The sequence below is a fragment of the Strix uralensis genome, chromosome 5 (assembly GCF_047716275.1).
Source record: "Strix uralensis isolate ZFMK-TIS-50842 chromosome 5, bStrUra1, whole genome shotgun sequence".
In the NCBI taxonomy this organism is placed as follows: domain Eukaryota; kingdom Metazoa; phylum Chordata; class Aves; order Strigiformes; family Strigidae; genus Strix; species Strix uralensis.
Window position 1 is genome coordinate 89,477,046 of NC_133976.1, and position 15,565 is coordinate 89,492,610.

General features: G+C 42.7%; 1 protein-coding gene across 1 annotated transcript in view; it reads left to right on the forward strand.

The window, feature by feature from the left end:
- The window catches only part of SCUBE1 (signal peptide, CUB domain and EGF like domain containing 1), a 209,385-nt gene that overhangs the window by 101,619 nt on the left and 92,201 nt on the right, over positions 1-15,565 (forward strand). The window contains exons 5-6 of the mRNA XM_074872168.1: positions 4,789-4,914; positions 13,287-13,403. Of these exons, the coding sequence (XP_074728269.1) occupies positions 4,789-4,914; positions 13,287-13,403 (243 nt within the window). The remainder of the gene's footprint in view (positions 1-4,788; positions 4,915-13,286; positions 13,404-15,565) is intronic.

The window sequence follows — 15,565 nt, forward strand, 5'->3', positions numbered from 1 at the left end:
GAATGTGGATTGTGGGTCATATAACAATGTCTGCCACTCTCCCATGAACAATCTTTTGTAACTGAAAGTCAGAAAAAATCCAGGAATGCAATAGGAGAGAGTTTCTCAAGTCAGATCTAAAATGCTGAGAGAGGATTTAATTAGATTAGTGTTTTCCTTTCTTAAGTAGCATTTCTCTTCCTGTTTATAATATATTTTCTATTGGATTTTGTTTTGCTGTCTTTTTGTAAGGTGAATTTGAAGAGAATGTGTCTGTGTTTGCAAAGTTTATTTTGCTATCTGCCAGCACTGCCGAAGACAGCACGCACCCATTCTTGTGCTGTACTTCAGAGGGTACCTTGAGTAGCAGCATGTGGAATTAAGGCACTGCTTTTATTAGCAGTTAACATGAAAAACCTAGAACCTTTCAACGTTGGACATTTAGTGTCATGACAATGAAGTAAGGATTTTTTTGATGTACAGGCTTCTCTTTGATCAACATTTAGTCCTTCCCTCGGTTTGGGAGCTGTGACCCCTAGTCCCATCAGCTGTAGAGGCTGGCACACATAGCTCAGTGCAGAACTCAAGAGCAGCAGCTGGGAACAGCTCCTTGTGTCCAAACCAGAGCGATGCAGTTGCACACACGATGGGAGAGGGAGCGGGACCACCAGCCCCTGTGGTAACAGATGTGGTTCTGCGGGTACTTTCTGGTTAAGGCTCGGGTGGAAGGTCCATTGCCTGATACTTTGCCTGGGCCATGCAACATAGAGAAGTAGAACTGCTGCTGGCATAACTCTGTAGCGTCTTGGGAAAGGCCTAGAATAATTCCGTAGGTGTTTCCCCTCTCCTCCCTGGGTCTGCGTGACGCTGGTCAGCAGTGGGAAGGAGCAACACGTGAAGCGCAGGGCACCGCTCTTGGTGCTGGGGCCCCTCTGCTGACGTGGGGTTTATGGTCATTTAAGAGAAAGACTTAAAACGCGTTTAAATGAGCAGGAGAATCCCACCCAATTTTTCCATGATCATGTTTTTTATACAAATGACTAGTTTTCCACCTGTTTGTCCAACTCAAGCCGTCTGTCCTTGGCTGTGCCGGTCACCCCCCAGGGAAGACGGCGGCTTTGCTGGAGTGGGGCGCTGCCGGGGGGGTGGGCGTGGGGGGTGGGGGGGGCAGGGGCGTCTGGAACGCGCTGCCCGCCTGCCCCTTGGCTCGCCCTTTGTCCTGGGGCCCAGAGGGCTGAACGCCAGGGCAGGCGCCGAGGTGCCTCAGAAACAGCCCCCTTTGCCACCAGGGGAATCCTGCCCGTGCTGCGCTTCACACTCGGGCTTCCTCATGGAGAACGCACCTGCGCCTTGGGTGGCTGCTGAACGTGAACTTCAGGAGGTGGCAGTGAGGGGAGATGGTAACTGGGACATGTCACTGGTGCTGTGACCACAGAGCGGTGTGTGTGCCGTCAGTGGCAGTGAGGGGAGATGGTAACTGGGACATGTCACTGGTGCTGTGACCGCAGAGCGGTGTGTGTGCCGTCAGTGGCAGTGAGGGGAGATGGTAACTGGGACACGTCACTGGTGCTGTGACCGCAGAGCGGTGTGTGTGCCGTCAGTGGCAGTGAGGGGAGATGGTAACTGGGACATGTCACTGGTGCTGTGACCGCAGAGCGGTGTGTGTGCCGTCAGTGGCAGTGAGGGGAGATGGTAACTGGGACATGTCACTGGTGCTGTGACCGCAGAGCGGTGTGTGTGCTGTCAGCAGAGCGGCGGTTCTGCCTCCGGCAGCACTCTCCATCCAGTCCCAGTGTAGGGAAACAGGCGTGAGGTGCTTTATGGATTTCTAGTTCATTTTAGAGTTTCGACCACACCCTGCTAAAGAGAACACTGGACAAAGTCATTTTAGGAGTATTTTTCTCTCTCATTTATATGCATTTGTATAGCAACTAAACTAGCATTAGGAAGGTATCTAGCATATTTTTGTGGGGTTTAGTGTGATTTATATGCTATATCCTAAAAGGTTCAGTATTGCCCAAAGAGTCTGCTTGAAAAAAAAGTAAATCTTCTGTATCAACAATGATTCATAAATCATTTCTGTATGTAGATTGATACAGAAGACATCTGGCCAAATACTGTATTTGTTGAAAAATTAAAATTTGGAATGATTAAAACTATTTGCAAATTAACACAGATTTGGTTTAGATTACATTTTAAACAAGCCAAAATATTTATTTGCTTGCATTTTTATTTAAATTTTTTTTTCAGGCCTAAGCAAAATTTTATTCAGGAATTTTTTGTAATTTAATTCTTAGGGTTTTTGAAAAATAGTAAAATATAAATGAGAAGTTTGATTGCGAATGAGTTCCTGCTCTTGACTGAAAGATAATGGTCTTTCTTCTCAGCAGAAAAACTTACATTTTCTGAAACAGTAGGTTTCAGGCTTAGGAGATTTCTGTGATGCTCTTCTCAAGCTAAACATGGAACTGAAATAGTATTTCTACAGCCCCAACTACCTGATGAATGCAACAACTGAAATGATTAATACAGTAACTGAAATATTGTGGTCTTACACACAACTACCAGCATAAAATTCTGCTTTGTCTTTCACTTCTGTTTCAAAATGCAGTAATTCTGATCTTTGATTTCTCCCGATATTTTTAGCAGTGCACAATTTCTGTCTTCTCAAGTGATTTTAACAATGGCAGATAGTCAGTATCTGTAAGTAAACACTGAAAATCACTCGCTTCATTACACCTCTGGGCCATTAAATATCTTCTTTCATCTGTCTAATTCCTCTCTTCTCATTGCCTGAGCAGTGTGACTCAATCAGGCATGTGTTATCTTTCCCAGATCCTTTTCTGAACATAGTGTAGTGCGCAGGAATGCAGTTTGTCAAACACATTGTGTCTGAAATCCTTTGTTGGGAGAAGTGGAGAGAAAGAGATTATAAAATGCCTCAAAACCTTCAATCAGCCCGTTCCCAGGTTTCTTATATCTGTTCAGCCAAACAAAACGTTCATACCTCGCTTCGATGTATAGAGTGGTGTAGTGTATAGTATATAGTGGGTGTTGTGTCTTCCAATAGCATCTGCTGTCCAGGCTGCAGTTTACAGAAAATAACTTTGTGCTTTGGCAGGTTTTTAGACTCATCAAGGCCAACACAGAGGAGAATTCAGAAGAGAGAGAAATATATCTGTTGTCTATAATGCTGGTTTTCATAGGCAGTGAGATTTAAGATGCTGATAGTTTATGTAGGAGAGATGGTGATGTGTGTTTTTCATTGCTCTACTAATATAAACCTGGCTGAGGTAAAGTTGAGCCGTGCACGTAACTTCTGAAGCCATTATCTTCTGTCAACCTGAGGGAATCTCTGACTGACTTTCTGTAGCGTTTCCTCCTCACAATTCTGTACACAAAGTTTCTTAGTAGCTATCTTAGACACCGATTTGTGTTCAGTTAAAAACTATTTTGTGTGCAGAGAAAATGTTGCTCAAATTCATCATAAAGCCTTGACACTTGGTTCCAAGTATTTGCTAGTGTGGGCCCAGCCTCCGCCTACAGGCGGTCTGTAGGTGCCAGAGGTGGCTGGTGCGTGCCTGTAGTTTCTGTAAGAATAAAAAGGGAGGGCAGTGATCCTTTTCACCTTTGGAAGCAAAAACTGCAGCAGCCCTGAAAAAACATTTCCTTACACTACGTTGTCACCGTAGATTGAAGTTGAACATTTTGCACTGGAGTTGTTTTGAGCAATTAGCCTGGAACAGGAGGAGTAGCCATGGTGCACAGGGACAAGCGAGCTGCGGGGCCCGCGCTGCCATCGCATGCAGCAGTTTTGGGGAATACATGCTGTTTTCACGGCAGTAAGCTGAGTTATGCTGTGAATTCTCCATCAGTCTACTCAGAGAATTTGTCTCTCCTTTCCAGGTCAGATATCCAAGGGGAAGTCCGGGCAGGCTTTGTAATGCAAATCTAGCTAGCCTCCTTCACGCCAGGAATGCTAGGTGCTGACCCACAAGGCCTGAGTTCAGGATTTCTGTGAATATGTGGGATTTGAATGAAGTCGGTAATGAAGGCCTCTAAGAGCATAAGGCGCGTTCAGTATCGAAATCACTGACAAGGTTTAGAAAGCTGGTTGCTGCTGCTCCTGGGCATAAACATTAGCAGGAGTCCGCCCATGGCGCTTGGATGTTTGTTGAACAGCTGGTATGTCTTGTTCAATAAAGTCAAAGAGGAAAGCGGTAGTGGGTTTGTTGGAGGTGGGCTGTGCTGATGGTGGGTGACAGATAACTGAGGTATATAGCAAATAGTGAAGAAACACATCCAAGCAAAAATGCTCAGATACAACCTTTGGTAGATTTTGTGTGTTAGAAAACATAAAGCACATTAACAGGCAAATAAAAATGCACCGGACAGTAACAACCATTAAATTTATGCAAGGAAAAAATAACAGTGAGTTATTCAACTCTGATAACCAGCTGTGGGACAGACAACTTCCTGGAGTGTCCTTTAAATCCATGATATTTTCCTGACAGATTAGAATATGGATATGGATAGGGGAATCACAAGTCCTGGTTTCTCCGTGCAGCACAGACAGCCTGTATTCCACAGTAGTACTTGTTGTGTTTGCCCCAGAGGAGGTTGGTCCTTTGTTACCCGGGTTTGGTGATCATATACCTCTTTCCAGCTGTGTTCTTTTGCTTGTGGAACATAGGCCAGATGCAAAATAAAAATTACAGTTCAAATTACTGGAGGACTGGATGTGTATAATTATTTTGTAATTTTATTTCAGTACTAATATTTTCCATTTTTCTGTCTTTTTTTTTACAGAGGGTATGAACTGTATGAACAAAGATCATGGGTGTGCACACATCTGCCGGGAGACACCCAAAGGTGGGGTTGCCTGTGAATGTAGGCCTGGCTTTGAACTTGCCAAAAACCAGAAGGACTGCAAATGTAGGTAGATGAAGATTAAATTTCAAATGCCCCAAAATGTCTTATTTTCTTTATTGTTGTTATTTTCCAAAAGCCAAGAAATCAACTTTGTTTTGCTCAAAGGTGATTTGTAATTTTACTAATGTGGTTTTTGTTGTAGAAGGTGTGCTTGGGGATGGGTAAGAGGGATTCAGTAACAGAACGTTGGCAGTGACTCTGTTAGAAAAAACCTTCCTATGAGTGCAGAAAAGCGAGGGGTCACTGTAATCCAGGCTTTCCTTGTAAAGCAAAACAAATAAAGCACAGAGGATTCTGGCTTGCAGTATTTTCAAGGTCCACAGTGATAGATGCATGATAAATCTGCTAATAGATTTAATGATAAGCCCAGCACAGCTATCAAATTAAGAGTGCTAAAAAAGTTTTTAAAGGATAGGAATATTTGTTTTAGTCCTGATTCCACTACACACAGTCTACTTTTATTACTTTGAAAACATGCATTTGAAAACTGTATTATATATGCTGTTCTTCAAAGAAAAACCCTGAGTGATGTATTCTTGAAGCTGGGATGCTGAAGATACAGATATCCATTAGCCCAAAAAATCGGAAATTGTTCTGTACGGTTTAAAATAATTGACCCTCTGTAACCTAGCACTGTCACCAGAAAGCTTCCAGAATGCATGGGAGTCTTTCTGATGGCTTCAGTGAGTGTCAGAGCTGACTCCAAGAGCTTGCTTTCCTGCTCAGTAGCTTTGTGAGAGACGAGAAAAAGGAAGTGCAATAAAATGACATGAAACATGTTTTGTGCTTTGGATAGGGCCAGTATTTTTGTGAAAGCCTTCCTTCCACTTCAGCTTTTTTCTGCCCGAGATCTCCACTGTGTAAACACGCTTAGATGATATGAGTTCCCAAGTACAAAGTCAAAAGAATCACCTTTGAATATCATCAAGAAATGCCACAGGATATTGTGCAGCCTGATTGCTCCTCAGTATTAAGAGGCTACACAGGGCCAAAGGCAAAAGCACAGAGAAAAATTACCTTTATGGTAATTTTAATTCTCAGTGTTTATTAGAAGTGACCATTGCGTGCTGTTAATTGAAGTGCAACGTCAGCTACATTGTTAAAGTGAGAGAGATGTTTATTGATGTTGTTTATTATTGGTTCCACACATTTATACATTCCTTAGGAACTACATTACCCTTTTTCATAGTGAGATGGTGACAGGAGGATTAAAGCCTTTTCTAGAACAATAATTCTAAACACCTCAAGGTTTAATAGAGTGCAAAACTTGAATTTAATCTGTGCCCTGTGGTGTTCAAGTTGTAGTAATGAACTTCTGCTTACAGACCTTTAAGTAAGGATGCTGAGTTTTTCAAGGATGCAGCGCTTGCTGCAGAGTACACCAACCCCTAAACCCACAGCACATTCTGCAAATATACTCCAGAGTCTTATTTAAAATGACTGTACTTCTAGCCCTTCCAAATGCAAAGAAGTATAAAGCTGCAGCCAGATAGCCTGGGACAATAATTGTGAGATTACAGCAGGCTATTTATAAAGGTCCAGTTCTGAAATCAAATCTTGAGTTTTAAAAAAGCCTTTTTCACAGCTAACCGTTTCAGTGGAATTGGCTTAAATCTTGAGCTGCAGCTTTGTGAGTGCTGGGTACAGCTGTGTTGAAGAGCTGAAAAAAATACACTTGCCCCTGGTCAGCCTGGACTGGGTCATAGCCCAGCATAGCAGGGACTGGACGGGTCTGATGTACCCCTAGTACATCCCTGCAGTCCTCCATTATTCTGATTTCTCACGGTCCCTCTGGGAGACTGTGCCTGTCAGGGTTTGTCGGTGCTTGCCTCTCTGGTTTTTCATGTTACCAAGTGGCAGAGAACCAGTACCTCACTAAGGGAATTTTTATCAGCCAGTTTGCAATTGAACCAGAATACTGGGAGGGAGTTTCAGATGTATTGGCCCAAGTCCACTAGTAATGAGACATGTTCCTCAGTTAAAAAAGATGTTAAAATAAGTTAGAGAGCATAAAAAATTGGGGGGAGGCTCCCTGTTTTTTCTGCCTGCATTACAGGATTGTCATTACATCCTAATGAGATGATTATGTATCCCCTGATTATATCATCGCATGCTGATAAGGCAGTCACCAGTGGTGTCTTGCTTCATTCAGTGGGCACCATGGTCAGTGCTCATCAAACAGGCTTTTGTTCAATAACTTCCTCTCCATAACTCAGTGTCGTGCCTTGCCTGCTGCACAGTATTTAAACCCTATTGTGAACATAAAATTTTTAATTTCCTCATGGGTTTCCCCATGATACTCATTACTGTAATGTCAAAGTGCTTTGTAGGCATTGGTAATGTATTTCCAGAACATTCTTGTCAAGTTCAAAAGTACTGGTTTGCCTATCTTACAAATGGGAAGTGAATATAAAGATGTTAATGTCAAAGTCATTTAGTAGTGATAGGTGATTAACAGGAAACACCCAGAACCCAGCTCAGCGTTTATAGCACTTTAGTATGATCAAAGCCAAGCTCCCAGTGACTCCAGCTGTGGTTGCAAAAGCCATGGAGAAAGGAATATAATATTTGTAACTATAATAGATGTGAGTCAAGTGACTTGCCGAGTCCTGAGGAGGAATTCCATGGCAGGGCAGATTAGAGTTTTTTAGGGCTCTAATCACTGTCTGAACAAGACCATCCTTTCTTGACAGTCTGTTTCTGATTTACTGCTCATTCTGCAGCAGATGAGACAAGGTTCTCCAGCTGTCTCCACAGACCTGACTTTCCCCAGCTCCACTGTGCATCGAATAAGACAGGAGTGTTTTCTGCAGTTGTCATTAAGGATCGTTATCATGATACAATAAGTCTGTGTATCAGAAGTCTGGTATTTTGTCATTTTTTGAGTGCTTAATATTGCAACTTTAATAGTTTCTTAGTGTAAATTTTAAACATACAGTTTCTCAGTTGCAAAAAAAATAAATAATCTTGCCCCCATGCTAGGAAAACACAGAGGCATTGAGGCTGGAAGGGACCTCAGGAGGTCATCTAGAAGGACAGCAAGCAGAGTTGTACAGAACCGTACAGAATTGCTCAGAAGAGCTGCATCCTTTAGATCCAAAGCAGCAGGAAACTACCGTTTTCTGTGTACACAAGCCATTAGAAGAAGAGTATGTTGTCAGTGGTTTTCATAGATACTTGCTGGCAGCAGAAAGAGACTTAGGAATAGTGAATTTGGTTCCAGATTATAGTGGAAAAATGTGGGAAATTACCTCCTCTTTCTATATCTGCATCCATGATACATTTTAAGATCCTGCTCCTGAGCATGATTGCATTAGTAATTTTTAATAAACTGAAGGTTTTTTCCTCTAACGTGAACAAACCAAGACCTTTTTTGGTAATCTCATTATTAGCTGGAACGTGAGAAAGTAAGAGGAAACCTGAAGTAGATACACATACCTGCAAGTTGCAACCTAAAGGAAATAATTCTGCTGAAGTTATAAACAAGTGAAAACAGAGTCTTTTAATGAAAAATGCTGGATAACCTTAACTACAGCTATTTCTATCTGTCCCTTCTGATAATAATGATTGAAGTGAGCAGGAGGGCTAGTGCTAAGTAATTCTAAAAATCCTGTCCAGTCTGTTTACAATAAGATGCTGTCCCACCTATGCCAAGTGGGAGCTTTTCAGCCCCTGCTGACAGTGTTCTCGGGCAGCTATTTGCTGTCAGTGCAAAGATCTCCAGAATGTTAAAAATGTAAGGCCATACTAGAATAAATAACGCAAGCAATGTTGCCTGCACAGCTTTATCACATAGAAAGAGATGCCCATATATTTATATAAATTATATATTCAGTGGCCAGTTTAGTTAAAAAACAGTGCCATTTTTAATTTATCTGAAATTGCAGCATGCTGGTTTGAGCTTCACAGAAAGCCATGCTGCAAAAACAAAAGATCTGTCTTGTTGCAAATTCTGTGGCATCAGAGCCATAGTATATATTTCAATATATATATTGAATCGTTGTCTTAGGGGAGTTTTTGGGTTAGTGGGTACTAAATGCTAGATCTAATATTTGGCCCCGCATTTTCAAATACTCCTAGTCCTGGGCATGTCAGATGGAAGAGACCAGGGAAGGGATTGTGTGAAAGCTCAGAGAAGCACTGGAAGGAGGATTTAGCCTGTAGAGTGAGGCTGAATTCTGGTATTTTCTGTCTTCTGGGGGTTTTAGCATGGAATATCAATATCGTTATTTAGTGGAATAAGTACATGAAAATCCCTTTTGTTCTGTAAGATATCATTCCTCTTCCAGACAGTTGCTTCTTGTCTTTCATCATCAAAATGTCCTTTCAGGACAGTCCATCCGTTTGCAGGGGTGGAAGCTGTGGCCTCCCCGCAGAGCTGTGTCTGAGGAGCGCTGAGCTCGGCCCAGCCAGCCCCAGTCCAGGCAGGCGGTGGAGGGCTGGGGCCGTGGGGAGGACTGGCCATGGCAGGAGCCAGGGCATGGGGGGCAGTGAAGGAAGGGCTCAGTCTGCAGGCTGGCTGGGCCCCAGCCCAGGGTGCCCCAGAGCTCTGCCTTCACCCTGGAGACATTGTTGGGAGAACACTCTGGAGCTCGGCCAGCGGCGTCAGGCACCTGACAGAGCCGGGGTGCTCCGCAGGGCCCCTCGGTCAGGGGCTGCGTCAGCCAGGCCGCGGGTAGAGAAGGGGCGTTTGGGCTGCACTTAGGACATAGATGGATGCTGAAGCACTGTCAATGCTGTTACTCTGGTTTTAAACCTGCTGTGTGGGGATAAGTGTATCTGAGTGCTAACAGATATGTGTATATTCTCCTTTGGAAAAAAAAAATTACTTAATATTTTCCATCTCTTTTATTGTAACATGAGTTATAATATTTGAAGGTGATCTGCCTGTCAGAATTTACCATTTTGCCTCTAATGAATGTCACAGGCTCTGAATGAGCACACAGTCCTTTGCGTAGCTGTACAGTCCAAATCTATTAGAAATGATTTTTAAAAGAACACTTTGAGATTTCTCATTAATTTTGCTTTAATGCTTTCTGACAAAAAATGGAGTAGATCTGGATGTCCCTTTGCTTTTAAATAATTTTGGTTTTCTTCCTCTAAGCAAGAGAAAATTCACATTGTCACTGCCACAGGACTAAGGCTGGAAGAAAATTGGAATTACATATTTTACAACTGGATTTTGTACCAGTTTTCCCTGCAGAGCTGTCAAGCTCCAGAATTTTGGCTCAAGTTGCTTAAAATAAATAAATAAATTGTAGTCTAGACAGAAATTAAAATCTTTCAAAAAGGTGATTTACTAAAATTTGTAAGAGACAGAAAAAGGAACTGACCTACGTGTATTTCATTGACTGGATGGAACAGGAACCAGTAACTTTAGTATAGAGAGAAACTGTAAGAGAATTGTGTGATTCTGCAGGATTTGCTATAAACCCCATCAGTCCAGTGCAATTTTTCATAGGCAAATATAATAAGGAGAAGTCCCCTATATTGTGTGGATTGGAGCCAACCATGTTAGGGTATTTTTACCTCTGCCAGCAGAGGCCTTCAACAAGGAACGCCAGAAATAACCACTGCAGTCAAGTTGTTTAAAATATGCACTTTGTTGCTGATTGCACCTTAAAATCTTCAATAAAAATACCGTTGACTAGAAATGTATTTAAACATCTGGCCTAAACAACACCTTTAGGTTAATTCATGATGGCACTGCGGTCCTGCAGGGGTAGAAACACTGAGTGAACCTCCAGGGAGTGGCGTACGGGGCCAAGAAGGAGGGAGCGTAGGTAGACAGACACAGACGTCACCTTACCCGATGCGCTCTGCCAGCCTGTGCCCAGCTCTGGGGGTGTCGGAAGCAGCCACCTCGTGTAGCCCCAGTGCCCCCGCCTGATCCCAGCCCGGCCACGCAGCCAGGAGAGAGCTCACAGCCAGGCTGCAGCCCACAACCCGGCTCTGTTCCTCTAGCTCTCAGCCTACCTCCAGGTGAACCAAGGCACTGCTGCATGTCTAATGTGGCAGAGGGAGCCACAAGGAAAAGATTGACCCCAAAAAATTGCAAAATCAAAGAACAGGCAAAAAGAAGAGAGGTGAATAAGGGCAGGCGTAGTGTTGTACAAGGAAATGATTTGTAAGCATGACTGCATTGAAAAGGCGGGAGGTTTAAGAATGGAGAATTAAGGTAAAATTTAATTAGTTTTGCATCAAAAATAAAAGCTAAAATGTTGCTGTGTATTGAAGAAAATGAAATGTTGCTTCCATTTGATTCAAAGCAGAATGGTTTCCTTCATGTATTTTTTCACAAAAATAAATTAATAGCTAAGTTATAAAACTGGAGATGGAGAAAGAACGCCTGGGGATGGTTGTTGCTTAGGGGGCTTTTTAAATGTAATTCCTTGGAAGTTTAGGATTCTTATGACTTGGGGTATGTGAGTTCAGTTCCCTCCTCTGTCTGGTGGGACTGAACCACAATTCCCATTTTCCAGTCTAGTGCCCAAACTGTCAAGCTCCAAAAACGGAACGTGGATCAGGCTGCCCTCCATCGTTCTCACTGACATTCTTCCCAGTTGGATAAACCGGCAGTATTCCTGGGAGGAGAGGTGGGAATCCCTCTTCTCAGGGGTGGTTCTTACCCCTGGGCCGTGTGTCTATTCCCTCACTACCTCTGAACAACATGGGGATTTCATTCAAAGTATGCACGGGAAGGGCAAGGATGCTCGCACCTGTCGTGGCCTCTGCTCCGTGCTCACTGTGCACACACAGATGGGCAGTTCCTGCTGTGATCTTTGCCAGACTTCAGGGACTGCAGATGGAAACTTGCAGTTCCCACGCTGGCAGGAGGTTTGGGTGGGTGTTCTGTTGGATATGCTGTGGTGAGTCTCCCTCAGTTGCTTTTCTTAGAATTGTTCCGTTTTAAGCGAAATGCTGAAGTGATGGCTGAGAGAGCCGTGACTGTTCAGCACTGGGATATTTCCATTCTAGTTACCGTGACTGAAAATTCCAGTCTACTCCATTTTAAGCAGGTAGTGTTAAAGCAGAGGCACTGAGGTCAGTGGGCAGTTATATGAGCTTAGCCCTGTTGGATTAGATAGAACCTCAGTTTAAATTTAGATACATGATCTTAAAATCCTGTTAACCATTGTCTTGGTTCTACTGTATATTGTGATTTGCTACCTTGGCTCTTTTATAAACTTTCTTATCTAAAAAGAAAATTCTGCTAAGACCAATATAAGGAAGTTCCTTCTGATTAGTAGGAGTCAGTATTTAAATTACTATAATATTTGAAAACATTGAAGCCCTGTGAAATGATGAGTATGATCTAACTGAATAATGATATATTAGATTTGCCCCATATCTGCCAGTATATACATACCAGTAAAGACCTTAGTCCAAATTACCTGTATATAAAGACAGTAAATTGAATTCAGAATTCAGTCAAATCAGAATTGTGTTATTCAGCATCAAGCTATGTGACTGCAAAGGATTAAACGGAGCAGGGGCAGATGAGAGGTGTTGGTAATGGCACCAGCCAGCTTAATACAGAGAAACTGGTTTGCCTTCAGAGCCAGAAATTAAATCCATCATGTGACAAAGGAAACGTAATCTGATCTGTTAATTGATGTACACTTCAAAACTCTACCTGTCATGAAAAACTTTAATGTGTAGTATTCTTCCACTGCAGGGCATGTTAATTGCTAAAAGCCCTTTGGCACCGTGTGCTTGGAAGTGCCAGTGACATCTCCGATGTTTCCTTCCTAGCTGAGGCCGTCAGGCTGCAGGGCCATAACAACCCTGTATTTTTTGTTTCAGAGAAGAAAAGAAAAAAGAACATGTTTCCTGTTTTATTTGTAAACATTCTTCTACTCTAGGAGGACCGGTGCTTGAAATAATAGATTTCAGGACTCGGATGGTGCTATTCTTGCTGTTTGGTCTCTGCTTCCTCCACTTAGAGAATGAAGGGGAAGGAAAGAGAAATGCTGCCTATAGACATCTGTGTTAGTAGACTGGGCATTTCTTCATGCCACGTACATCACGGGTATGAAGCATGTGGCTTTTAGGAAGAGATGGAATTGGCTAACCACTCATACTGAAATTACGGATTCAAACAGACTGAGGAAAAAGCTTCCCTTTTTCTTTTTTTTTTTTCACTGCGTGGATTGAGAGGAGGGCATGAGACAGGAGCGTGGCAAAGATAAGGGGGGTCAGAATAAGAAACGCAAATAACTGCAAATACAAATGTAATGTTGCCATATGTCTTGGTTTGTTACTGCTCTTCTGAATTCTGAAAGGCCTAATTGCTTTCATTGAAAAGACTAATTGGTTTCATTGTCATTTTATTTATATATACATATATACACATTCATTTGGGGCTTAACTAGTAACCTGTAACTATGGGAATGGAGGCTGCCAACACACCTGTGATGACACAGATACTGGTCCTGTGTGTGGTTGTCATCAGAAGTATGCCCTACATTCAGATGGCCGAACCTGCATTGGTGAGTACTTCTCTGCAGCGCGTTTTGTTTCATATTCCTGCTAGAATGTCTCTGTGCACGTCTGTGTGTGTGTGTGTGTGTGTGTGTGTGTGTATCTCAGAGGTGATTAGCACGGCTGCCGGGAGAAGTCTGCGGCGGCAGTTCCTGGCCCAGGCAGCTGAGGTCACGCTACAGAGAGAGAAGCGTTGGTGTGTGTCTGTCAAAATGTTTGTTAATGAAGTATCCCTTTGTTACGCCTTTGCAACTGTTATTTCTTTTCATAGCTCTAATAATTTTTGAAGTAAAAAGGTGTAGAACGTTTGTAACTGTGAAAGAAAGTTCAGCTCTTTCATTCACTTTCATGAGCCAAGACTTCCTTGCGTAAGCAAGGTGAGGAAAATGATCCTCTTTTCTAAGCTGTTATCGGGGAAAATTAATCATCATGAGGTGCTTTCTTCCCTGTTGTATGTTTTATGATTCTAAAAATTACAGCACTTGCAGTGAATAAGCTTTCACTCAGATTATCAGTAGGAAAAAGCCATTCAAGAGATGGAGCATCTTGGGAGATGCTGTCCAAACAGTTATGATTATAAAATATATTGTTTACTTAACACCATTTCTTTCCACACTGCTTTTTTTTTCTAAATAAAAAAGGATATTTTTGCATACTGCAAGTTAAAATTTGGAAATTCTTACTCACAGATCAGAACCTAAAATGGTTTTCACTGGCACTGTTGACTTTTTTTGTCTGTTTAATTTCAAACTGTTACAAAGTCCTAGTAATCTCCTGCGGTTAAAGAAGCACGGACACACATTGATCATCTTTTCTCTCCTCTATCGACACTGCAAGGCCGAGCACTTGAAACCCACGGAGCTCTGCCAGTTCTCCGGAGCGATCCCTTGGGCAGATCCATGGCCCAGAGCTCCGGGGCTGCCCCGAGCCCCGCTCCCTCCCGTGGCTTGGGCTCCGCCAAGCGTGGGGCAGGCGAGGGCTGGGCTGGCTCCGGTGGAGCTCCGCGGGGCTGGGCACCGGCCTCTGCCGCACTGCACACACGGGCTGTGTCACACACGGGCTGTGTCACACACGGGCTGTGTCTCGGTCGTACTTTTGATGAACGCGGAGGGCTCCGTCGTACAGTCCCGCTCTTTACGTAACCCTCCCTGGAGCCTGTGGCTGGTCCAGATGCAGAGGATTTGCAAGAGCGAGGGCCTTGAGAGCAGGTTTTATTGAATGGAGAATTGCTCTTCTATTTATTAGTGTTCGCTAATATCCTTGGATTGATGTTTTATTTTGTCCAGCATGTAAAAATTATTTTAAAAGCTGTGTAGACTGCAACTGTTTTTTGCCTTTTTTTCCGTTTTTGTAATGTAATACATACAACTCCATGTTACATTCCTTGGTCTTGTGATGTAAGTCACATATTACTGCCTGTGCTGATTTTCTTCCCTCTAAGTAGTTCTTTCTCTTAGAATACTTTCACATTTTTTAATTTATTTTTTACATTTTTATTCCTGCTTTCTGGTGATGGTTCCTGATTGCCTGTCTTGTCTGATAACTGACGTTCATTAATTATTTACAGAGCAAAATAAAAAAAAAAAACTCAAACAAAAGCCTCTATTGCAGCCTGATCCCATCTAGAACTTGTTAAAAACAAAACAAAACAACTTCTTGTTACCACTCAACCATGTAGTGTTGCCACAAACAAAACCTGCCAGCCTCCTCCTCCTCCTCACTTCAGTGATTCCAGTGTTTGCTGTCTTCAGTGGTGTGTATATTCCAGGCATCACTGCAAGAATGCAAACTTCTGCAATGCCAGATAAATACTTGTTGACCCTTTGTCTAACATATTTTGTCTTCGTTTGCTTGACTTATCCTTTTATTTTTTTGTTTGCTGCATGTGAAAGTCCCCACTTGCATCTTGTTTTTTGTTTTCCTAATAAGCATTTCCCTCTCTGTATAAATCATTTTATTTACCCAGCTGCTGCTTCTCCATTGCTCTCCAGTATCAGAAACCTTTATTTTTATTTCACTTACTGATCATCTCTTCCCACACTTGTGACTGTTTCTGTGTATTTCTAATGAAGCATAACCAAACTAAAGTCCTCATTACGCTGTATGAAACTCTTACATGTAGGATATCAGACTACCTTGTGCAATGACCTCTGCTGACATCATCTTGCTT